The sequence below is a fragment of the Vipera berus genome (genome assembly GCF_964194415.1).
Source record: "Vipera berus genome assembly, chromosome: 2".
Lineage (NCBI taxonomy): Eukaryota > Metazoa > Chordata > Lepidosauria > Squamata > Viperidae > Vipera > Vipera berus.
Window position 1 is genome coordinate 241,332,871 of NC_138203.1, and position 24,489 is coordinate 241,357,359.

The window sequence follows — 24,489 nt, forward strand, 5'->3', positions numbered from 1 at the left end:
ATTCTAGGCACAGGCCATACATCATACTTGGAAAACACAATTATTAGATTAATATACTAAGCCAAAATGAATTATTCTTTTGTGCAATGTGTGAGCCCAATTGTCACCAGCTTCTTAGGGATGTGATTTGTAGATAAATGTCTGTCTCTTTACATTAGTTATTGAATAAGTATACACAAAATCTTTTTTCTTAACTCTCCCTCCCTTGAATAAAGTTCAGCTTCTGCTAGCTATATAGATATATCTTTGTAGTTTTCTTGGTGACAATACAAAAATCTTGGTCGTCTTCCCTGAGATTTTTTCCCCAACTTTCCAGTGGAGTCTCTGGGTTTCCTGATGATATCTCATTCAATTATTAATCAGGTCTGACGGTGCTTACCTTCTTCCAGATTAGATAAGTCACTAGGTCAGGGGTAGGCAACCTTGGCTCTTTTATGACTCGTGGACTTCAACTCCCAGAATTCCTGAGCCAGAATGGCTCAGCTTGGAAACCTCCCTTTCCCCTCAGCATGGCTGGCTCAGGAATTCTGGGAGTTGAAGTCCATGAGTCATAAAAGAGCCAAGGTTGCCTACCCCTGCACTAGGTATTGCTATTGTGATATTCACAAGACATAACCATTAAATGGAAACCAGGTTCTTACATTTGAATCTCAACTTTTTCAGAACAAATTGTTTTATATCACATAGCAAAATAAGAGTTAGTGAACTCCAGCTACGTGTATTTTAGGCTGGGTATATTCGACAGGGATTTTTACGTCCCTTGTCATAATGGTTCATGTTAAGAAGCACAACCAACCCAAGTGTCCACATGAAAACTGCCTTTGCACAGCAGGTATGAGATAAAGATTTTGGGCTTTCACTCTGAAATTTACCAGCAGAATCACCCAAATTCTTCAGCCTGGTGCACAGCTAGACAGAGTTAATTTATAGATGGATCCACACTCTTTAACTGCTATAGTTTTTCCTCTTTCCATTAGAAATTGGAGATGTCCTTTGAAAAGTGGGGAGACAGAATGCAGAATTTAAATTACATTTTTAGCTGCTGGAAACTGCACAGGCATGCCTCTTGTGACCATTCACAAGTAATAATTTGTATTGTTCTATGAACATTCCAATAATCTCTTGGAAGGCCCTATCCACCAACCTCATCTACTGCCTTCATCTTCCTTCAAGCCTTGTTCGCCACCAACTGTAAAGGCACTTAGCATGCAGTCTGACAAGTTTGTCTTCTTGATATTTAATCTTAAACCAGATTTTCACTTAATATTTTTTTACTTTCATAATGTGGATTCCTAAATCTTTTCTACTTTCAGCTAAAGAAGTTATTTACAAATCTCAATTTGTTGGTGTCTAGAGTTACTCAATATCTGAACAGTTCATTCAAAATTACAACAGCACTGAAAAATGTGAGTTATGACTTTTTTTCACAGTTACAACCTTTGCAGCATCCCCATGATCATGTAATCAGAATTCAGATGCTTGGGCGACTGGTTCATATTTATGATCGTTGCTGCGTCCCAAGTTATGCAATCCCCTTTCCTGACCTTCTGACAAGCAAAGTCTTATGGGGAAGTCAGATTCACTTAACAAACGGGTTACTAACATCAGCTGCCGTGATTCACTTAACAACCTTAGCAAGAAAGGTTGTACAATGTGGCAAAACTCACTTAACAAATGTTTCATTTAACAACAGAAATTTTGGGATCAGTTGTGATCACAAGTTCAGGACTGCCTGTATCGGGAAAAACTTTTTCTATGGTGGAATTCATATTAACATCATTCGTTTTTTTCCTGCCCCGTGGATATTAACGCCCCACGGTCAGACGGTAGATATGTTTTTTTTTTAAATTAAGTAATATATTGAATTAAAATGTAATTAATGCAAACGCAAAACTCTGTAAAACCATGAAGAAATTGCGAGTTACAAGAGTTTGGCCGCCACACTATATTTCCGGACGACTTTGCCGCTCCTTGTCACACAACTCCGGGGTCGTCTACTTAAATCCTCTATAAAGGGTTCTCAATTACATCCACGAGGAGGGCCAGTGTGGCTCCCTCTATACCAGGGGTAGGCAACCTCGGCTCTTTTATGACTCGTGGACTTCAACTCCCAGAATTCCTGAGCCAGCATAGCTGGCTCAGGAATTCTGGGAGTTGAAGTCCACGAGTCATAAAAGAGCCGAGGTTGCCTACCCCTGCTCTATACTTTCTTACTTCCGAGGATTACTTTTCCCGTCTACAATTAGCCCCCATCGGCGGAAGTGACGCATAAAGGTCCTTGCTAATGGCCCGCCGACATCCCAGGGCCGTTATTGAGTTAAACGTGAATTTGATTTTAACTAGAATTTAAATGAAGGCATTTCATTTGACCGTCCGTTGACGAGACTGACCGGATAGGAGGCGGAGCTCTCCGTCGGCTCTCCCTCCGCCTCGAAAGCCTCTCTCTAGCCGACCTACCAGGACCTTCCCCCAGCCTCCCATCAACCCTTGCGGCTTCCGCCTTCTCTCTCTCTCTTTTTGGTGCCTCCGCCTTTCGCTACCGCGGCGCTTAAGACAGTCGGTAAGTCGGGAATCCGTTGCCATCCTGGCGGAAGAGAACTGGCAGCCACCTTTCCTTCCTTCTCGGGGCTGCTCGGAGATGGTGTCCGTCGGCTCCCGCCGCTCTTTTCCGAGGCGGGGATAAAGGGCGGGTTTTCTCGCGTGTTGTAATTGGGGGGGGGGGGCGGGGGGGGCGGTTCGGTTGCGGGGTTCGGTTTCTTCTGCTGCGATGGAAATTAATTAATTTAAATTAATTAAATTAAGTGCATCAGGCAGACAAGCGTAAAAGCTTGCCGGCCCGGATCCTTCCTTGCTCGGGAGGCGATGGTTTGGGTCTGCTGTTCCGAGAGGCGGCAGGAGAGTTTGAGGCTGCACCGGGCTGGCAGGCTGGTTGGGAATTATGGAAGTGGCAAGTCCAGCCTTCTTAAAAGTTGCTGAGGTTGAGAAACAATCCCGGAGACCATTGTTTCTTTACTTCAGGGGTCTTCAAACTTGGCCCTTTTATGACTTGTGGACTTCAACTCCCAGAATTCCTCAGCCAGCATGCCTGGCTGAGGAATTCTGGGAGTTGAAGTCCACAAGTCATAAAAGGGCCAAGTTTGAAGACCCCCTGCTTTACTTGATCTGAGTCAGTTGACAGCTACCATCCAGCATTGATTCTTTCCCCCCCCCCCCGCGCTATTTATCCAACTGTGGGGTGTTGTGGGAATGATACGTACACCTGCTCTTTAATCTGATAAACTTCGTTGACGATGAAGCGTTTTTGATAATTCTTCATAGGAGTAGCAATAATTTTATGGATAAAGGTAAAAGTTCCCCCCGCACGTGCGCGCTAGTCGTTTCCGACTCTAGGGGCCGGTGCTCATCTCCGTTTCAAAGCCGAAGAGCCAGCGCTTGTCCGAGGACGTCTTCGTGGTCATGTGGCCGGCGTGACTAGACGCCAAAGGCGCACGAAACGCTGTTACCTTCCCCACCATAGTGGTCCCTATTTTTCTACTTGCATTTTTTACGTGCTTTTGAACTGCTAGGTTGGCAGAAGCTGGGACGAGTAACAGGCGCTCACTCTGTTACGCGGCACTCGGGATTCGACCCGCCAAACTGCTGACCTTCTGATCGACAAGCTCAGCATCCTAACCCACTGAGCCACCGCGTCCCTGACATTTTAGGCATAGCCTTAGCTTATAGTAGCCATTTGGTCCTTTCAATGAAATACTACTGAGCGCCAAAGAATGGAGGCCTTTGAACTATGGTGCTGGAGAAGACTCCTGTGAGTCCCTTGGACTGCAAGGCGATCAAACCGGTCAGTCCTAGAAGAGATCAACCCTGACTGCTCTTTAGAAGGTCAGATCCTGAAGCTAAAACTCAAATACTTTGGCCACCTAATGAGAAGGAAGGACTCACTGTAGAAGAGCCTAATGCTGGGAAAGATCGAGGGCAAGAGAAGAAGGGGACGACAGAGAATGAGGTGGTTGGATAGAGTCACTGAAGCAGTTAGGCGTGAGCTTAAATGGACTCCAGAAGATGGTAGAGGACAGGAAGGCCTGGAGGAACGTTGTCCATGGGGTCACAATGGGTCGGACACGACTTCGCAACTAACAACAACAACATGAAATACTAACTTTATAGGGCTTGGTCCTTTTATATATGCATGAACTATGTATAAAGATTGTGTTCCTATTCCAGCCTTTCAGTTAGCAATGAAAGAATGTAGAGGTTTGATTAGCTAACCTTCCCCATGTCTGCATACTTCACATGATGTGAAAATGAACTACAGGGATATATGTTTCGTGCAATTGAAAGCCTCACAATTCCGAAGGGCAAGTCCAACCTGGGTCTTTTTCAGATGAAATTTTAGAGTTGGAAGACAACTGGAAGAACAGTGACTGGGCACAGAAAGGCAACTACTACCTTACTCACCCATCATGCTCTGATGTGTTTTTAGAATGGCAATATGAAGATTGTCTTGGTAATTTACCTTGCAGTCTATTCAGTACTTACAAATAAAAAATCTCAGTAAACAACTGGGAAAAGTTAATCTGATTTCCGACAAAGCTTCCACTTTGCAGGAGTCCATTTGTAATAGGTGACCCATTGGTTTTGCTGTTAATTGCTTTAAGTAATATTTAATTTGTATCATTTTTAAGAAAGCAGTATACTAAAGAAATATGGGAAAACAAGAGATCAGGAACTCACATTTTAATCCAGTAACCTCCCAGGATCGCATCTGGAGAGTTTTTGTACTCTTCCAGCTTTGGACACAGGAGGGATATAAGTTGCAGAAAACACCCATTCCGTTTCTGGCTCTGAAACATGCTAACAAACGGAAGATACTCTGCAACATGTTTATATTTCATTTATAGCCTACAGGCCATAATTCCTTCCATATTTTTTCTGTAGTTACAATGCCAGCTCTGAGGCCTCTCATCAAACCTAATATTGTCAAAAAGAGGACCAAGAAGTTCATCCGTCATCAATCTGACCGCTATGTCAAAATCAAGGTAGGTGCACTTTTTGTGAATGTAAATCCTCGGTTAACGTTAAAACACACCGGTGGGTGGTTTATTGTGGTTCTTCAAGACTTTAAAATGACACGTCTCTGAAAACATTGTTAAAGTTCTTTCGTTGCTTTTGAATTCTTGTAGCGTAACTGGCGCAAGCCAAGAGGTATTGACAACAGAGTGCGCAGAAGGTTTAAGGGCCAGATCTTGATGCCCAACATTGGCTATGGGAGCAATAAGAAAACAAAACACATGCTGCCCTCAGGATTCCGGAAGTTTCTTGTTCATAATGTCAAAGAGCTGGAGGTGTTAATGATGAGCAACAAGTAAGTTGGAAAAAATGTTTTGTAATTCTTTAGGATCCGCCATGTTGCGTTGCTATGTGGTAAAATTAAGTCATTCTGAAATGAAAAAGATCCATTAAATCAGCCTTTTCTAGGTATCTTTTTTGTTATTCTCTTCCTCAGAATGTCTTGTTCTTCCTGCCTAAGATGAATCCTTTTCTGTTACTTCACCACTTTTACAAAATCCTTTAGTGTTGCTGAAAGATTATACCATAATCTGAGAAAAATGAAAACAAATTTTATATTGTCATTATTGACAGAAAGTATTTGAAAGATTGGAAAAATACCAATGAGGAATATGAATCCTGGACTGTGGTTGCATTTTATTCTCATTTTTTTCTTCAGCCCCCATTGTTATATAACATATACCACATCATCTCAAACACCAATCCCAAGGCAGTGGGGGACATACGTATCCCAAACAGATCCAGTGAGGCATAGTATAGGATTGACTCCAGCAGTCAGTTGTGTTGTGGGCATACGACCATAATTGAGCCCAAGATTTATGTTGCTAAGTGAGACAGTTACGTGAATTTAGTCCCATTTTCTTGCCACAGTTGTTAGGTGAATCACTGCAGTTGTTAAATTAGTAATATGTTTATTAAGTGAATCTGGCTTCTCCATTGATTTTACTTGACAGAAAGTCGCAAAAGCTGATCGCACGATTCTGGGACACTGCAGCCATCGTAAATATGAGTCAGTTGCCAAGCGTCTGGCTTTTGATCCCATAACCATGGGAATGCTGCAACCGTCATAAGTGTGAAAAATGGTCATAAGTCACTTTTTTCGAGTGATGTTGTGACTTCAGACATTCATTAAATGATGAACTGTTGTAAGTCGAGGATTATCTGTACTGAATCCAGGCAGTTGACTCATTTTGCACATCTAATTCACCCAGTAAAACTAAGGAGAAAGAAAGGCTAAAAAGTGAGCTTCCCCAGAGTTTGCAGCCATGCCTGGAGAACATAAGCTATAGTGCCAAAGCTGTACCCACTGCTGCCTTCCCCTCTAACAGAGGCAGGACAATAACGAGAGGCAGTCTTGGTCTAGTGCAGGGGTAGGCAACCTCGGCTCTTTTATGACTCATGGACTTCAACTCCCAGAATTCCTGAGCCAGCTATGCTGGCTCAGGAATTCTGGGAGTTGAAGTCCATGAGTCATAAAAGAGCCGAGGTTGCCTACCCCTGGTCTAGTGGTTAAAGGCACCATGCTAGAAAGCCCAGAGGTAGTCATGAAAGCTAGCTGGATGGCTTTGGACCAGTCACTCTCTCTGCCCAACTCATCTCACAGGGTGGTGGTTGTGGGGGAAATAGGGGGAGGAAGGTGTGTTGCATATGTAGATTGGCTTATGTTCTGCTCAGGGTAGATGGTTTTTCCTCTGCCTGTCATTTTCGTAAAAATCATTTTGAGGGGAAAAAAATTCTCAGAAACATTCAGTATGTTAACAAAGAACCTGTAACATCGCTTTGTGGTTGCTTTTAGGTCATTTTGCGCAGAAATTGCTCATAATGTTTCATCCAAGAACCGGAAGGTAATTGTGGAGAGAGCAGCTCAGCTTGCTATCAAAGTTACCAATCCAAATGCCAGACTGCGCAGCGAAGAAAATGAATAGTTGATCTTGGAACAGCTATATTTAATAAAGTATACCATTTGGAAAACGTGTGTTCTTGGCATGAATTGAACTAGGTGGTGCACCCATGAAAGAAAATCCTCATTTCTGAAACAAGGCAGCTCTAAAATTAGTGAGATTGCTCGTAAACATTTGCACAAATAGGATAATTTGTTACATTGCAAAAGAATGTATTGTCAAGCATGCAGTTGGAAATCGGTGATTGCCAGATGTCAGAATGAATCTGTCAACAGAAAATCCACCCAGACTAACCACCTACATTTTTCAATGAACAAGTTCCAAGATTGTGGGAATGCTGTAGAACATAATTATGCTGTAGAACACAATTGATTTCCAGATATAATGACATATTACATTTTGATTATCAAGCTAATTCAGTGTGGGCTGCATTTAATTACAATTAAATGGATGTACCACATAGCTGGCTTGAAAACTACTGTGAGCAATGTAGCATTGAGAGAAGTGCTATAGGGTTCAGATCTGGATCCTCTGTTCAACATTGTACTTACATGGATAAAGGTTTGAAAGAAATTTTGATTCAATTTGCAAATGACACAGATTGGAGTATAGCTGAAACCCTAGAAGGCAGAAATATAATTTAACAAGTTCTTTACACTTTAGATCAGGGGTCCCCAACCCCCTGTCCATAGACCGGTCCCAGTCCGTGGCATGCCAGCAACCGGGCTGCACAAACAAGTAAAGCTCCATCTGGGGGATGCAGGCAGCACACACAACCACACCCCCTCCGGTCCATGGGAAAACCACCACAGAACCGGTCCCTGGTGTCCAAAAGGTTGGGGACCTCTGCTTTAGATAATTGGCCTGAGAATTTTAGTAAATAAATAAAATGAATATGAAAAAAATTTAATTTAGGGAACAAAAATGAAATGCATATACAGGGTAGCATAGAGGTTACCTGGCTTGGCAATGGTACTTGTGAAGATGGAGCTGTACGTTGAACCCAATTACTTAAATGTCCTCTACTGATTAAGATTCTGTCCTCTCAAAATAGCTTCCCTATTTTGCTTCATTAACATTTAAGCGTGCTTAAAATCACAGATTTTAAAATTGCCTTGTATAGAGTGGCAAGTTCAAATTCATATAAAGCATATAGAATGTTCCTATACCTGAAGCTATTGTGAATTGTGCCACTTGCATTTCACTGTTAACTTGTATACTTGATTTAATTTCAGTGTTGGAAACAACTAGGCTTCATTCATTATGTTAACATTTTTCTTGTCTGTATCATAACAATGGAACATCTAGCGCAGTGATGGTGAACCTTTTAGAGACCGAGTGCCCAAACCGCAACCCAAAACCCACTTATTTATTGCAAAGTGCCAGGGGTGCATCAGCATTGTGGTGCCCTCGGGGAGGCGTGCCAGAGGAGGCACCTCTGAGTGCCGCCTCTGGCACGCAAAAACCAGGGGCACAAAAATGGGCCACCGTGCTGCAAGGGGCTGATACAAGGCGCTGCACCATGCAAGAACGGGGCAGGGCTAGTGAGTATCACGCAAGCACTAGCCCCGCCCCCATTTGCAGTGCGTGCATGCTCATGCCCCTGTGCACGCATGCATGCACGCACACGCGCACGTAAAATGCTTCCCCCTCCCTTTTCTTCCAGCCCGCCAATCAACAATGGTTGGTGACCTCTGCTCTACCATCTCTACTCGAGCTGGCTAGTCGGCCGCTTCGCCTCCTTTGTGCTGGGAGGGGCTCCTGCTCCAGGCAGTGGTGGTGACCTGATGGACCTGCTGCTGCCGGCAGTGGCACACGTGCCAACAGAGAGGGCTCTGAGTGCTGCCTCTGGCACGCATGCCATAGGTTCACCACCACTGATCTAGCATTTTCAAAATTGTTATTTTTCATAAGGTAAAGGTTCCCCCGCACATGCGTGCTAGTCGTTTCCAACTCTAGGGGCCGGTGCTCATCTCCGTTTCAAAGCCGAAGAGCCAGCGCTTGTCCAAGGACGTCTCCGTGGTCATGTGGCCAGCATGACTAAATGCCAAAGGCGCACGGAACCCTGTTACCTTCCCACAGTAGTGGTCCCTATTTTTCTACTTGCATTTTTTACGTGCTTTCGAACTGCTAGGTTAGAAGAAGCTGGGACGAGTAACAGGCGCTCACTCGGGATTCGACCCGCCAAACTGCCGACCTGATCGACATAAGCGTCCATACAAAAGTTAGTTGGGTAGAAAACCAATACTTAACCAAATCCCATTATTTTTTATATATTTGACTTTATTTTCCTCTGATGCATGTACAGCAAAAGGTGGACACCCTGTTTTATAAATAGAGCACTTAAGTGATTCACGTATTGTGGCATATGACTCCCCCCCAATGAAATGTAATCAGAAGCTGCAAGGCAGTGATATGATCCTTGCTAAGCGAAAAAAAATGAGAACACTACAGATGTATTTCCATTTTGATACATGAATGGTGCCAATTCATTACAACATACTTTATACCAAATGAATGTCTCTTGATAACAACATGCTAATTTTATATACTTTGAAATAATGCTTTGGTATCAGCTCCTTTTAAAAAATAAGAATTCTTAGCAAGAGGGTCCATACAAGAAAAAAATTACCGTACACAGTGGCAGACAAACCACATTAATGAAGCATAAGGCATTCAGTCTTGGAAGACAGTTGAGATACTTATTAGTTTAATATTAATTTCGGAGGAGGGAGGCAGGGAATAGCTATAAAACCTTGCAACACCATGAAAAATCACTTAATTGTAATATCAGTAAACGCAAACCACCAGTATTTAACTGATGTACTTGCCACATCTTATTTGATTCATTTGGGGATACAGCATGACAGTCTCATCCCTTCTAAGAATACATCATGGTTTTTCACTTTAATAATAATAATAATAATAGAAGGGGTGGTAAATAACACTTGTCAATGCTGTAACTAGGTTGACGACTCTTGGCGTGACTACATTTCAGAACTAAGGAATAGGTGGTAACTGAAAAATAAGGTTGCTGTTTCTCATATCTGAAATCTTAACTGGTTTCGATAGAAATAATTGTCATTTTTAAAATGACACCTGTTTAAAATTTCTAGCTTCCGCGCTGGAAACTGGATTGTAAGAAGCAGACAAAATAGTCCAAGAATTCTAATTCAGATCCATTGATTCTGTTGATAATGAAGTGGGATCCTTCTGAATGCTTTCAAAGAGGGAAGACATTTCTGGGTTGGCTCGGATTTGGGAAGAAAATTCAGCCATTACCGGGCTTTTATCTGCATCTGGAATGGTCAGTAGAGCAGCTACTGCCCTCATTGCTGAACGTTTCAATTCATCTTGCTTCTCAAATTCCTGCTTTACGGAACCAGCCTTTACCTAGGGGAAAAAATGATTATGATTAGAATATTTTTATAAGATCCTCAGGCAAAATTAAAATATTACCAATCACATTGATACATCTGCAATGTCAAGAAAAGGAAATTTACATACCTGCCCATGTGTAGAACACTTAGGAGATGTTAAATAAGTCTAAAATGCACTAATCTCTGCATATTCTAGAGCAGCTGAAACCTCCGAATTCTTCAAGAACAGCCCAACGTACAGCACATTGTAGGAATCCAGTTATAGGAATCCAATAAAGGCAAGAGTGATAGCAGAGACTCCTGGTCCACAAGTAGTGCACAAGACAAATCTACCAAGATCATTCCTAGCCATGACACCACCTGCTCTCCAGGCAGGAGCTGAGATCAAGCCCAACACTGGGGAAATGCAATCCCATCAAGAATTGTAGATGAAATGGATGCAGATTACATCCAAGGGAGAGGCCAAAAACCCAGAGTCACATAATCTTGTCAGGTTTGAGCCGCAACCTGTTCTCCCCCATCCCTCAGAGTCACCAGACCTGGGAAAAAGCCTCAAGCGCATTGTTCATATAGTGCTGATAAAACTGCTAAGTGGGGTCATTTAAATGAATGGATGTAAGTCAAGGATTGCAACTGTCACTGCACTGCAACAGTAATCCCTCGTCTCTTAGGACATGAAAAATTAGGTACCTCAGGGAAAAAAAGAGAAGTAGGACATTCAAAGTATAAATACATTCATTACCTTAGTTGAACACGTTGCTCGCAGTGGTTCAACAAGCCGCTCTAATCTTTGCAGGACTGCATTAGGGCAGAGTGTTGACAGGCGAGCCAACATAATGAAAGTCAGCATCTTCATAATGAAGAAAGGAAAAAGCTTACCTTAACATCATTTTGCTCAAGCATATATTTCAGTAATAATTTCCACCAACTCGTGGTCACTTTTATCGTAACAACTTTCAGCTTTAAAACAGACCCTTTACAACAGGGGTCTCCTACCCCTAGTTTGTGGGCTGGCACCGGGCCGTGGCATGCCAGAAACCAGGCCGCAGAAATAAGTGAAGCCCCATCCATGGGATGCAGGCAGCATGCGAAATCACGCCCCCTCCGGTCCATGGAAAAAACGCTCTCTCCACGGAACTGGTCCCTGGTGCCCAAAAGATTGGGGGCTGCTGCTTTACAACACTGCAACAAATTTCCCACCCACTGGCTCTTTCTTCTAGGTTACAAGGCAGAAGAAAATAACGTGGAGGTGGGTCATTTAGCTCTCATAGGACCCTTCCCCTCCCCTTCGTCCCCCCCCCCTCAGCTTGGGCATTGTCTTTGTGGAAGAAGAAAAGTCTGAATTCACTGCATGGAGGTAAATTTATTCATCCAAAAGAGCCCTACAGTTCAATGAAATAATGAAATTAGAAGCTCCAAAATTAATTTTAAAAAATTAAATGTTACCCTGATATCATAATGATCTTTCAAGCCATCTTCCACATGATTTAAGTATTCGTAGATGTCCAGTCTGTCAAGGCAGCTTTCCAACAGTGTGTACATGCATTCAAAGGCAGCTTTCCTCACATCGAGCCCATCATCTACTGTGTGTTTGAAGGGCCCCATTTCTACCTAAAAGGGGAAATTCAAACTAGCTGGAAGTTCTAAAACAAAAAGGAAAACTTTCACACGCCAACTTTATCTGGCCCAGCCTGAAGCCACAGAACTGACTGGTTCATTTCCAGTTAAAGTTCAGCTGAATGCATTCCAATTTAAAGCTTCAGATTACAGGTTCGGTAATAACTTCTATGCATTTATGGGATTAGTTTACTTTCAGGTCTCAAGAACATTGGGTTAATTATATTCACACACACACACACACACACACACACATCTGGTCAGGCAGCACTATCTCTCGCCATCATTCAAAACAACAACAGTAGGTTAGGAGTACTGGGGGAACCACCCAGCTCAGGGTTCAGCAGCTATGGCCCCTTTATGACGTGTGGACATCAACTCCCAGAGTTCCTGAGCCAGCATGGAAGTTGACATTCACAGGTTGTACAGGAGCCATAGCTGCCCACACCTGACCCAACCTCAGAAGGGGTTAATGTGGAAACAGAATATGGTCCCTACCTCTCGTATGAGTTCCCTTCTAATTTTGGTTTCGTTGTATAGATGGGGTAGGACGGTACTGAGCTGATCTCGGATTAGGGAAGGTTTGTTGTGAGCAGCAGAATTAAACATAGCTAAAGCCACACGACGAACATTCAGGTCAGGATCCTGAAGTGTTTTCAAGAAGTCACCTGCAGGATTATAGCATAACAAGAGTTTAAAAGACATTAACGCTAGCTTTAAATACATTCTGGGATACACATAATATTCAAAAAGCAGGTGGAGGGCAAAGAAAAATTGAATTTTCAAACCAGGCAGGAGAGATCAAATGGACAGCCTATTCTGTCATTAATTCCCCTGCATCAATATTTAAGTTGCATTAACATCTAGACTCAGTCGTAGAATCAGGTACTTTAAAGATAGCAATGTGGAAACAATTCAGATGAACTACGCATATTTAACAAAACTATTCTCTATTTTAGACAGCAGTTGTGTATTCACTTCATTATGGAAATGGCATGCCAATATGCTTAATGAGAATGGAATCAGTTAAAGATTTGCCTGGATTTTGCTTCTTGACAAAGAAAGAATAACATCCTCCGTTATATATTGGGTACATATTTCCTGTTTCAACTGGTCAGAAGCACCACTTCTTTGGATTCAACTTCAACTTGCCCCCCACCCAACTCATTTTGACATCAGATAACATTTAGAGTTTAAACAACTTCTCAGATTCTATCAGGAAAGGGTTGGGTGGATATAGGTGCAACAATGAAAGCAAATCAAAGCAAGTTCAGGTAAAGATCACGTTCTTATAGCAATTAATTCTTTGGGTCATTTCTCTTTTTCATTAATTCCACTCTGTGGTGGTTGTTTTTTTTTAAAAAAAATTTAAGAAGACCCACTATTCTGACTTCCAAAGAAAGTCTTTTTATCAAAACTCAAAATTACCTATGCACCCTTTAAGAAGGGGATCAATGGTTTGTGGGTGATCCGAGATGGTGAATTTTATTGCAGTCACCACTGTACTCCGAGCATAGGGGGAGCCTACAATGAGAAGTGGGAAAAAGTTATTTATCTTAAAAGGACACAGATCATTTCTACCATCTTTTCTCCCCTTAAGATCACTTTTCTTCATCTTTTCCAGAACACAGATAATATGAAGCAGCACGAGCAACCCCAGCATGCACTGTGTGAAAATAATTCTGAGCTCTCTTTTTATAATGCTCATCCTCTTGAAGGAGCACAATGGCTCACGTGTTTAGGATGCTAGGATGGAGGTTAGAAAGCCCGGGTTCAAGACCCGATGTTGTGACTCAGGGCCAGCCTGTGGGTCCGGCAGCCGGCTCAGATGTCTCGGATGACTCAGATGAGGGGGAGGAGGAGGGTGTGGAAGACGAACTGGCTGATGACGGCTTGGAGGCTTCGCAGAGCCCCCAGCCGGGGCCCTCTTCTCAGCTGCGTGAGCCCGATAGTGCGGAGGATGATGACCCACAGCTGGCCCTGTTCAAGGACGCCCGACGCAGGAGGCAGTCGAGCAGGACCAAGCAGAGAAAGGCTGTGGGACTCCTCGGGAGGAGGCACAGGGAGGCCACGCCCTGAACTCTAAATAAAAGGAGTGTTTGGGGAAGGGCTGGTTGCTGAAAGCAACCGCTCCGTTTGAGGATTCAAGTTCCAGTGTTTTTGTTTCTTGTTTGTGTAATAAATCTTGGCAGACGCTTTGCAGCCTCAGACGCTCTCCAGTCTCTACTGTTTGAACAGGGGTTTGCCTTATTGCAAGGCCGGTAGCAGGCTGGTTCAGAACACCCGAGTGCTACTGCGTGGCAGGGTGAGCTCCCATCGTTTGCTCCAGCTCTTTGACGGAGACGTGAAAGGAGTCTCCATGGGCATCCCCTGGGCAACGGTTTTATCACCGGCTAATCCTTTTCACCAGGTAGTGCCTTAAAACGGTGCCTCCAACATAAACGGGACAGGATCTTCTCGAAGGAGCCTGAGCAGAACACAAACAATCTCCCCAAAGCAGTTTGTTAAGGATGGACACCAGAAGGTAAACATGCGCTACATGATCCCACAGGTCTACAGCAGGGCTTTTCAACTTTTTCACCCATTGTACCACTTTTAGGATATGGCAACATCCGAGTACCAACAGTCGCCTAGCGAGGTGTCAAAAACCTGACGACCAACGAAAAAAAAGAAGAAAAAAGGGATGAAGTACAGGTAGTCCTCGACTTACAACAGTTCGCTTAGTGACTGTTCAAAGTTCCAATGGCTCTGAAAAAAATGAATCAGTTGCCAAACATCTGAATGTAAATCACAAGACCATGGAGATGCTGCAATATTCCAGCTGATCGGTGCTTCTTCTGGGTTCAGAAGTGCCAGGATCGGCACCAAACTCCAGCTGAAGCCTGGTGCTAATCCTGGCGCTTCCACTGAGCCCTGACAGCCCCGAAGGAGCGCTGATCCTGGTGCTTCCACTGAGCCCTGACAGCCCTGCAGCTCCAGCCATCTCTTGCTCAGGCTTGTGCGGTGCTGCCACCGGTTCAGCTCATTCCCCTCCCCCGCTACCACTTTTCTAGGATGGTCGCGTACCACCTGCCAGGTGCCAATGTACCACAGGTGGTACCCATACCACTGGTTGAAAAGCCCTGGTCTACAGCACTGATTCAAAGAGAAGAGTACAATCCTCCACTCAGCTGCGCAATTGCCTCAGTACTATCGTTTCCCTTTCCTTACCTGAGAACAGCTGTTTTTTCAGCCTGGGCAGCAACTGAGAAGGGTTTACTAAAGTCAATTTCCCCAAGCATTCAGCAACAACGTTGCGGGTTCCTTCCTCTGTGTATTCACAGTGCTTGAAAAGCAGGGCCCATATGTCCTCCCCATAAGGTTTTAGACTCTCTGCTGGGGAAGCGCTAATGACTTCTTTCAGGGAATGAAGCAGCAAGTACTGCCGCTTAGGCTGGCCACCGATCTCCTTCAGCATGAAGGGAAGGTATTCTTTCAGGTTGCCCACACTGATGTTGCCCAAAGCATAGGAAGCCGCCGATTTCACCTCTTCGCTGGGCGATGCAAATGCGTCCAGGATCACGGCTTTGAGCTCCTTCTGAGCACTCAGGTTGGTGGTGCGACCTATTTCTGCGAGCGAGAGGAAAGCCAACATTTTGACAGCGGTGGTAGACTTTGGATTCTTCACATCCTGAATGAACAGGTTTACTATGCCAGGGATTTCTTTTGGACACACGGAAGAAAGGGCCGCCACACATTTGGCAACAGAGTGAAAAGCCTGCTTATGCAAAGTGCTGGAGACTCCACTAGAGGTTGAGGTGTATATAGGACTAGTTAGCTGCTTCATCAGGTCAGCATAGCTCATGTTGACCGCCTTGATCACAACCAGTGCTTGGAAGAAGTCTACAATGGCATTCAGGGCCCCTCCTTGCATCAAAGGCGAGTAAACAAGTTGGAAAAGCTGCGACAAAACTGTACCACTGATCTTGGACAAGGATGAGGGATAAACCTTAGCTAAAGTAGTAAGGAACACAATGGCCACCTGAGAAACATGCATATCGTTCTCGCTAATTAAATCCGGAAGCTCCATTAGAACACATTCAATCATGGCTGGCTTGAGGCTATCACTATAGTTTTTGATCAAGACATCCAGAGCTGTCAAAGTACTCAGTTTCAAGGCACGCTGATTCTTACGCAAGAAGGAAGCCAAAATGGGGAAGCCTTCTGCTAGAATGGGCCTCAAGTCTATTTTGAGTGGAGAATTTGCAATCAGAGTAAGTGCTTTGACCGTGGTCAGTCTAGTTATTTCATTTTTCAGTCTCTCAAGGAAAATCTTCAGGGTTGGCTGGAGTTCGCTGCTTAAGTAGTCCCCTAGATTGGAAACAATTTGCCCCATACAAGAGATAGCCCGTTCCTTGACCTCCTGGTCAATGTCAGCCGCTTTCAGCCTCTTCAACGTTGCGGAAAACAAGTCTGTCGTGTAAGGTTTGGCATCAAATGTACAAGGCACATCCAAGGGACGAATTACTTTCACAAGCTGTAGAGTCACTAGCAAAGCTTCTGAAGTTATCTTGTAAAAAGGATCCCCGATGCAAATTACAACTGGTGGCAGCAGTGCTTTAACATAGGGATGGAACACTTCTCGGGAGTGGTTGCAGAGAACAACATAAAGGAAAGACAGAGTATCTATCTTCATATTGGAGGAACTGGATTTATCCGTCAAGGAGAAGACAATACCTGTGCCAAGAAAACACTGGTCAGCTTGCTTTATAGTTGCACCTTATCCAACCTCATCAAAAGACTCTTTTTTTTTACAATAGATAGTTTCCTATCTCCACACTCTGCACATCCCATGTGTCCCTCAGATCTGTTGCAGAGGATTCCCCAAACTTCTGCAGCACGGTAGGCTGTCAAAAAACCCTTTGCGCTCACCTTGTGTTGTTTTATTTTTTAAAAAAATCTAATAAATAAAAGATTAGGGTACATGCATGAGGTTACACTGCGAATAGGGATTTATTTCTTTGCTGGTATCTATTACAGTGGTAGGCAGATACCACTGGATACAATTCACAGCATCTTCAAATTGATTATTGAGTGGTTCAGATTTATTTTAAGAAACTTTACACATGGCTGCTAGAATTCAAAAGACTTCACTGACTTCAGAAAGTGGTTATTAACTACAAGGTCTATTTGGAAAATATATTATCAAATAGTTTGTGTTGTACATTTGCATATAGTTTATTCCTAGGTTACGATAAAACCAGTTTGGCAGAGAACTGCTGCAGTATTTTACAATTATTTTATATCACATATCCAGGAATAGGGAATTAAAACAAATGAAAAACCACAAATAACCAGAAATTATACAGATTTAAAATACTAGTATAATTTTTGGTTATATTTTGAGAAAATTCAGATGACAGAATAAACCCCAGATAGCCACTTCCTCATTCATTTCAACAGAGGCAAATATGAGACCATCAATTAACAAGAGATGATATTCTGCAGTAAAAGTTACGTGTTTCAGTATTTCCTACAGAAAAATAGTGAACCTCAATTAACAGAATTCTGTAGAACAAAGTTCTCCAACCTTTCTGGGCTCATGGCCCAGAGGGGAGAGCAGCTTCCAAATAACTGCATGCACATGCGCACGCATGCAAACGGGCACACCCACTGGCGCAGTACTAGTGGCAGTGCCCACGCATGTGGCATGCGCTGGTGCTGTGCACATGCACAAACAGTTGTGCACCCCCGCAGTGGCGAGTGCCCGTTTACGCATGTGCTAACGGGCTGCACACATACACACTAGCAGCCTGTTCGCGCATGCACAAATGGGATGCGCACGTCCCCACACATGCGCAAACAGGGCCACGTGCGCTAGCGTGAGTGGGGGGGGAATGCGTGCCCATGTGTGTGCGTCCTGGCCACCCATTTTTGTGGCCTGCTGGCTAAGCACCTGAGGCCTGCTATCAGGCCGCAGCTCGTAGGTTGGGAATCCCTGTGGTAGTATACTGGCTTAAAAAAAAAAGAAAGATCTTTCAGAATTCTCCATATCGTGATATGTGGAAATTAAGCAGATGTACAATTTAGCCAGTCTTTGGCTGCTCACATGGATTTTTTTTAAAAGAAGAAAAAGATGGCCCCGTATCTGCAGTCACTGGCCTCAGCTAAGCCAAGGGCATAACATCCTCTGATGCGTATAGAGCAGGGGTAGGTATGCTGACTGAGGAATTCTGGGAGTTGAAGTCCATGAGTCATAAAAGAGCCGAGGTTGCCTATCCCTGGTATAGAGGAACAGAAAGACAGTCTTGAATCTAAAGAACAAAATATCAGTAGAAGAGAAGTTGCTTTATTATTTACTGCTTGGTTTCGTAGAGTGAAAAGTGACCTTTGCTCAAAATTGCCCTGTCATTGTTTAGTCAACAGACAAGCCTTACCAGGCACTAGTGCAGGTATGTGATCCGCCAGGCAACCGGGGAGGACGTTCGCCAGTTCCGTCAGAAGAGTGAAGCATCCTTGTCTTGACCTGACGCTCTTCTCTTTAAGCTGCTTGTGCAAAGCTTTGATAATATTTGGAACCTGTACAATTAGAAAGAAGCTCGTTAGTAATCCAATTCAAAGCCAAAGGAACTCAAAATCCAAGCGAGTGTTAATTATTTGGTACAAAAAGGAAACTTAATCCACGTGGAAAATGCTTTCGGTGGTAAATGAAGACTTATAGGTACACAAAATCATGACGTTTTATTTAAAGTAGAGAAATAATCACTATATTTTTTCCCCTTAGGCAAAAATATAATCTTCAATAGCCCATTATTTTATTTATTTAAATATATTGCCCCACTTCCACCTCAACTCGTGTGATCTCTATAGTTATTTCTAACAATTAGCCAAACCTTTACTTAAGCAATCATTATTTTTAATGGGCAGACAAGTCACCCTGCTCTCCAAAATCAGGACAGAGTGGTCAAATCACTGAGCAGATCACTACTATATAGCTGAGCTTATTTACATAAGCTTACATCCTTCCTAATGTTGCTGGATGGCTACATATTTAGAACTGGTACAGAAAGTCTTTCAGTAAGATTATCACTGTAAAAGTCACAACAAATAAGCATCAACAGCAACAATTCTGGACAGGCGACAAGGCCTACAAATATTGCCACTGATATCTGCTAGGCTGCCGCTGTCAACTTTACTAGGTGGACCAGACCAGAAAGTCAATTCCACAGAAAGGCTAAAACTATGTTTATCCTTCAGAATACCAAATAGGGCAAGAGGCAGTAACCTTTTCAAGTAGCTGCATAATATTGAGTCCATCAAAGAAGAGTTAAAATGATAAAAAACCTCACAAGACATCGTGAAAGGTATCCCACAGATAGCTCAATTCTGAACAGCTGAAACCACGTTTTGAAACAGCAGTTGCATCCGTGTTATCATGCCAAACAGTGACATGTGGTTAAGGTCAACTCACCTGGTTCTGGAGCATGGTGAGAGGTATGTCCTCTTTGCCTGCTTCATCTGAAGCTTGCAGCCAACTCTGAATGGGCAGAGTTTGCTTCAGTAAAGATATATACGCTGAGAAGATGTCAGCCTTAACATTCTCTTCCCTTTCCTTGAATCTGTTTATTAAGGCCGGAGAGAGTGTTTTGTAGAAATCCTGCAAAAGGTCATGTCTGGTGCTGACAATGGCCTCAAGGCACTTTGCAGCAGACCTACGAACTTTCCAGCTGATGTCATCATCATCGCTATACTCATCATCACTTTCTGAGGAGGAAGGAAGGAAAAGAGAGTCGTTCTGGACAGATCTTGTAGATAGAACTCTTTTTTTTGTTTGTTTCAAAAGAAAACTCAGCAGGGGTTATTTTACAAGTTGACTGTGTGGTCAAATTCTCACATAAGCTACCATGTACCTCATGCAGCTCACCTCCAGAGCTTTGAGTACGATGTAAAGCCATATTAATATGATCTATGAATTCATAAGAGGGACGCGGTGGCTCAGTGGGTTAGGACGCTGAGCTTGTCGATCAGAAGGTCGGCAGTTTGGCGGGTCGAATCCCGAGTGCCGCGTAACAGAGTGAGCGCCTGTTACTTGTCCCAGCTTCTGCCAACCTAGCAGTTCGAAAGCACGTAAAAATGCAAGTAGAAAAATAGGGACCACTACGGTGGGAAGGTAACAGCGTTCCGTGCGCCTTTGGCGTCTAGTCATGCCGGCCACATGACCACGGAGACGTCCTCGGACAAGCGCTGGCTCTTCGGCTATGAAACGGAGATGAGCACCGGCCCCTAGAGTTGGAAACGACTAGCACGCATGTGCGGGGGAACCTTTACCTTTACCTTATGAATTCATAACTTGCCCAGATTATGGACGACTCTGGACAGCATTAAATGAACTCACATCCCAGTAAATAACTATCGAAACCAAAAACAAACTCAAGATAGGTACTTCATAGGTGGCCAAAATTCATATAGGATTAGAAATACCGTAAGTAATTCTGGTGGGAAAGATCTCAGAGAGGGGAGCTACCATGATGGTTTCAATTAAATGCTAAATTAATCCCAACTTGATTTTGTTCCCTGGATTCTTTTAACTGTGGAAGTGTAGCTCAAATCTATTCTCAGCATGTAAGTCCGACGTCAAATGCAACCCTTGGCTCATGTGAGAGCTGCATTTTCACCTTGCAATGCCAAGATCTAAATTTTACAAATTTAGACTGGGAAGAAGAAATTTCCCTAAGTCTTCCTTATGTTACACAGACCAACTGCTAGTAACATCAACTACAGAAGGGGCAAGGACAGGGGTAGGCAACCTCGACTCTTTTATGACTCATGGACTTCAACTCCCAGAATTCCTCAGTCAGCATAGCTGACTCAGGAATTCTGGGAGTTGAAGTCCATGGGTCATAAAAGAGCCGAGGTTGCCTACCCCTGGGCAAGGATAACTGATAGTTGGTCTATACCGGGACAGGCTTTCTTGTTTTTTTTTCTTTTTTCACATGCAAGTAACAAGAGCCATGACAACTTTAGGTCAGGGAGAGGGGAATGGGCAGGAGCAATGATCCTAGTCAAGTCACTGTGCTTTTCCAATTTAAGGAAGATTCATAGCAGAGAATGATATTATGACAGCCATGAACAAGCACCTTCAGAAACCTTTATCAACATATAGAAACCTGAGATCACACTGTCATGGTTCCGATAAATGAGACAATTCAAACAAATTGCAGGCATATTATTTATCTAAAAAGTCTTAGTAATGAAGCAAAACATCGACACTCATGGAGGGATGCCAGAATCTGAAATCTCCTCCCCCCAGACCCATCATAACACACACACAATCCCTGCCCTTATCTACACGTCATAATCACATTATCCAATTAGTTTTACATAGGAGATTTCACTTCCCATTCTTTACACGGTCTTTTCCAATCTTCTCACAACATCCGGGTAGATGTCCTGCCCCCCCGCAAATGAAGCAATTAAAGTAACAGGCTGTCTCTTATATTGTCAGTGCAAAAACATGTCAATGTTTGCAGCATTGACACAAACACGTTTTCTCACCTACTCTTACCTACTCATTTAAACCCTTCCTTAGATGCACCAGAGTTCTATCTGGACATATTTTTGAGACTTTTCCCTAATTGACTTAGAGCAGAAATGGCTTTATAATTTTCATGCTCTTCTGAGCCCTGAAATATTGATTCAGGAAGGAAACAGGATGATTTGAAAGAACTGCCTGAACTGGTGGCAGAGGCAATCCATCTTAATTAATGACATCATAATCCTAATTGTGCAGCACCTTGCTCCTCATCTTCTCCATTTTCAGTCTCCATCATTTCATCTTCATCCTCCTCTTCATTATCATAGTTGTAATTTGGATCATATGTTAGGTACTTGAGGCACAATCCTGTCACACTAGGAAGGTGAGGGCCAATTTCTTTTGGACACCTTTAGAAACAGCAAGATAATAATAGATTAGCATAGAATATAAGGTTTAATTCTGTTGATCATGTTTTCCATAGGGTTAACTGACATTGCATCTCTAATCCCCAGGTTCAGCACACAGCAATACATCATTTTTTAAGAATCAGCATACTTCCCAATGCTTTATGTTGTAGTGTTTACAAGTATGGAATCATACAGATATAATCTTTGCCATGTAATCGTTCACTTATTTTTAGCCCACAAGAAGCTAATCTAATCATATTGCTCTTATTTGCAACAGCCATATTTCATCCCTCATTATCCAGTTTATACATTCATCCTAACAGAGATATCCACTTTGTTTATTATCAGCCTTTAAAAAAAGTTAAAATCTTATTTTAAAAAGTAACAATCTCAAAAATCCCAGTTGCAGAAAATGATCGTCTCAATTCTCCAGAACCACTAGATGAGACTTCTTTAACAGGAATGTACAGCAATTCAGATTTGGAAGGAAAGAGAGAGATGGAGTATGCTGGGCTACTCCATAAACTTACCGCAAATTTTCCTGGATATGTGCAATTGATCCCATATGACTCTATGAGAAGTTATTGTTGATTCAAAAAAGTGGTAAGTGATGCTACAGACTTGGCCTCTAAGGCCTTTGCTTAGAGATAGGTAATTCTTCTAGCAGATACAGGTCTATCACCCATGGAAACCATGACATCTACAGATAAACCTGCACTTTTCTGGTAACTAATCAAGCACAGATAGTTGGAGCAGATAGCTCTGATACCTGTTGCAAACAACAGGTGACCAAAAAAATAGATTTCCTTCTAAAAGTTAGAACAAAAGAACATGGGAGCCAAGTCAGCTACATACAACGCTTAAGTAAAAGGTACAAACCTTCTTACAAAAGACTCAAAGGCTTGGAAGCAGTATTCCCTCAGCTCATCATCCTCTACATTGCAGTACTGAATTATCAATGGGATCATCTTCTCTAGGTAGTCCCCTAAAAGGCAGAGACAGAGTAAGTCATCCACAAAATACTTCCCCAGATCCACTGAACAACCGGGGTCCATTGAGAACATGGCCTTTTGAAGCAAGGTGGACCTGGGCCCGACTATCTCACAGGAAAGATATTGCAAGAAGTATCACAGGAGAAAAGAATGTCTGTTCTGGTTCTGTTTTGTTGAAGACATGTCCTTCTCATTTAACGCTGCTTGATGAACTCAATATATTTGTATTCCAATCAAAATGTGGAAGTTGTGGCATAGCAAATCCACCACAGTGTTTTTCTATTCCTTTGCAAAACAGCACTAGAAGGAACATCTGGCATATCAAAAATATAATATGATTTAATTTCTCTGATATGAAAGCCCATATCCATATCCAAGTGTGCAGTCAGAATTTGTATCTTGGACAGAAAAAAAACACAAGACTCAAGGCACCCAAGAAAATAGTGTCAATAGAAGGGGGAAAAAACACTATATTGTGAAATCACCCATTAAGTTCTTAAACCCTACCATTTTCCAAATGAAGATTTTCCCTATCACCCCTGGTTGATTTCAAAAACTCGAGCCATTTGGATGTATCTATTCTGGAAATGCCTTTGGTAGGGAATATCTTCTTCGCTTCTATTCTTAGCTTGTGGCCTATTAGAATAAGCATTATATTAATTATGTAGGAGGTCCATCTATGGAGAATTATTTAGGCCACAATTCCAAACTAAGCTCACCCTCTAAGGAACTCCAAACATTTTCTACAACAGTTGATATTCAGAGCACAATAAGCATTAAAGAGAGAACAAGGTGAATATCTCATTCAAAATGCAAGGCAGGACTGGATGGAGTTTCTTGGGATAAGCAATGGGCATAAAACAACAGTGGTGGAAACAGCCATCACAGGTCAAAAAACAAGATAAAAATCCAAATCGCCGGGCTTACCTATGCGGTGTCCAGCCTGCTTGCTAATACCAGCAATACACTGGATATATGTTCTTGTAGTAGAAGTGGAATTATTCCTCTTCAGCTCTGACAAGAGATGTTCCATGAGCTCTGCAAAGATGTTCCCATTGCATGTCAAGACCAGGTGACCTAGGGCAATGATGGCTCTCTTCCGAACGGCCAACCTGGGACTGATGAGCTGAGGAAGGAGGCAGTTCAGGATGGAGGAATGGAAGGAGTAAAGAGTTCCCCCTAGCCTGAAACCATAGACAAAACTCACTTCAACCAAATGTTCTCCAAACAGAGACGGACTTAACTATTACCTTTCCTGAAGACAGACATTTCAATACATTTTTTCACACCTCTTCCATGATTTACGTTTTAGATTAGACGTAACTGTAAGCCACCCAGGGTTACCCTATGATAAGATGGGCGGCCAACACATTCTATAAATAATGATGAAAACACGTTTTGTTATTTGCAAGAATAAGCCTGGCAGACCGTGAAGGATGTATAAGAGAGAGCATATACTGCTGCAAGAAATAATATATTTGTACAGCAAAATATAATCCAAATTAACAAAAGCAACAGTTTATACTAATGCTCTTTTCCCAACAGTCCCTTTAAGGGCTCAGGACTTAGTGCATACGAACTCCGCTATCTGATATATCCGACTAAAAGGCA

The 24,489-nt window shown here is 42.8% G+C and overlaps 2 protein-coding genes across 3 annotated transcripts in view; one reads left to right on the top strand and one right to left on the bottom strand.

The window, feature by feature from the left end:
- The first annotated feature begins 2,411 nt into the window (after positions 1 to 2,411).
- On the top strand, positions 2,412 to 7,038 carry RPL32 (ribosomal protein L32). Its single transcript, XM_081321951.1, has 4 exons — positions 2,412 to 2,560; positions 4,936 to 5,036; positions 5,181 to 5,362; positions 6,863 to 7,038. Exons 2-4 carry the CDS (start codon positions 4,941 to 4,943, stop codon positions 6,990 to 6,992), a joined length of 408 nt encoding a protein of 135 aa, XP_081178077.1. The 5' UTR covers positions 2,412 to 2,560; positions 4,936 to 4,940; the 3' UTR covers positions 6,993 to 7,038.
- Positions 7,039 to 9,214: 2,176 nt separating this feature from the next.
- The window catches only part of LOC308663930 (cullin-associated NEDD8-dissociated protein 1-like), a 34,712-nt gene continuing 19,437 nt past the window's right edge, over positions 9,215 to 24,489 (bottom strand). Inside the window, exons 6-16 of one of the 2 annotated variants that reach the window (XM_081320744.1) lie at positions 23,806 to 24,062; positions 22,766 to 22,871; positions 21,738 to 21,886; positions 19,416 to 19,708; positions 18,382 to 18,523; positions 15,176 to 16,681; positions 13,394 to 13,489; positions 12,464 to 12,633; positions 11,795 to 11,959; positions 11,091 to 11,198; positions 9,216 to 10,361 (exon numbers count right to left, since the gene is read on the bottom strand). In XM_081320744.1, coding sequence (XP_081176870.1) covers positions 10,137 to 10,361; positions 11,091 to 11,198; positions 11,795 to 11,959; positions 12,464 to 12,633; positions 13,394 to 13,489; positions 15,176 to 16,681; positions 18,382 to 18,523; positions 19,416 to 19,708; positions 21,738 to 21,886; positions 22,766 to 22,871; positions 23,806 to 24,062 — 3,217 coding nt within the window. In that variant the 3' untranslated portion in view covers positions 9,216 to 10,136. Of the gene's footprint in view, positions 10,362 to 11,090; positions 11,199 to 11,794; positions 11,960 to 12,463; positions 12,634 to 13,393; positions 13,490 to 15,175; positions 16,682 to 18,381; positions 18,524 to 19,415; positions 19,709 to 21,737; positions 21,887 to 22,765; positions 22,872 to 23,805; positions 24,063 to 24,489 lie in introns of both variants that reach the window. The other variant, XM_081320745.1, reaches the window with a different exon arrangement.

Excerpts from the sequence above, each read along its gene's own strand:
- RPL32 (XM_081321951.1), top strand. The coding sequence starts at position 4,941 with ATGCCAGCTCTGAGGCCTCTCATCAAACCTAATATTGTCAAAAAGAGG. Across the intron at positions 5,037-5,180 it reads ACCGCTATGTCAAAATCAAG|CGTAACTGGCGCAAGCCAAG; the intron begins GTAGGTGCACTT and ends GAATTCTTGTAG. Across the intron at positions 5,363-6,862 it reads GTGTTAATGATGAGCAACAA|GTCATTTTGCGCAGAAATTG; the intron begins GTAAGTTGGAAA and ends GGTTGCTTTTAG.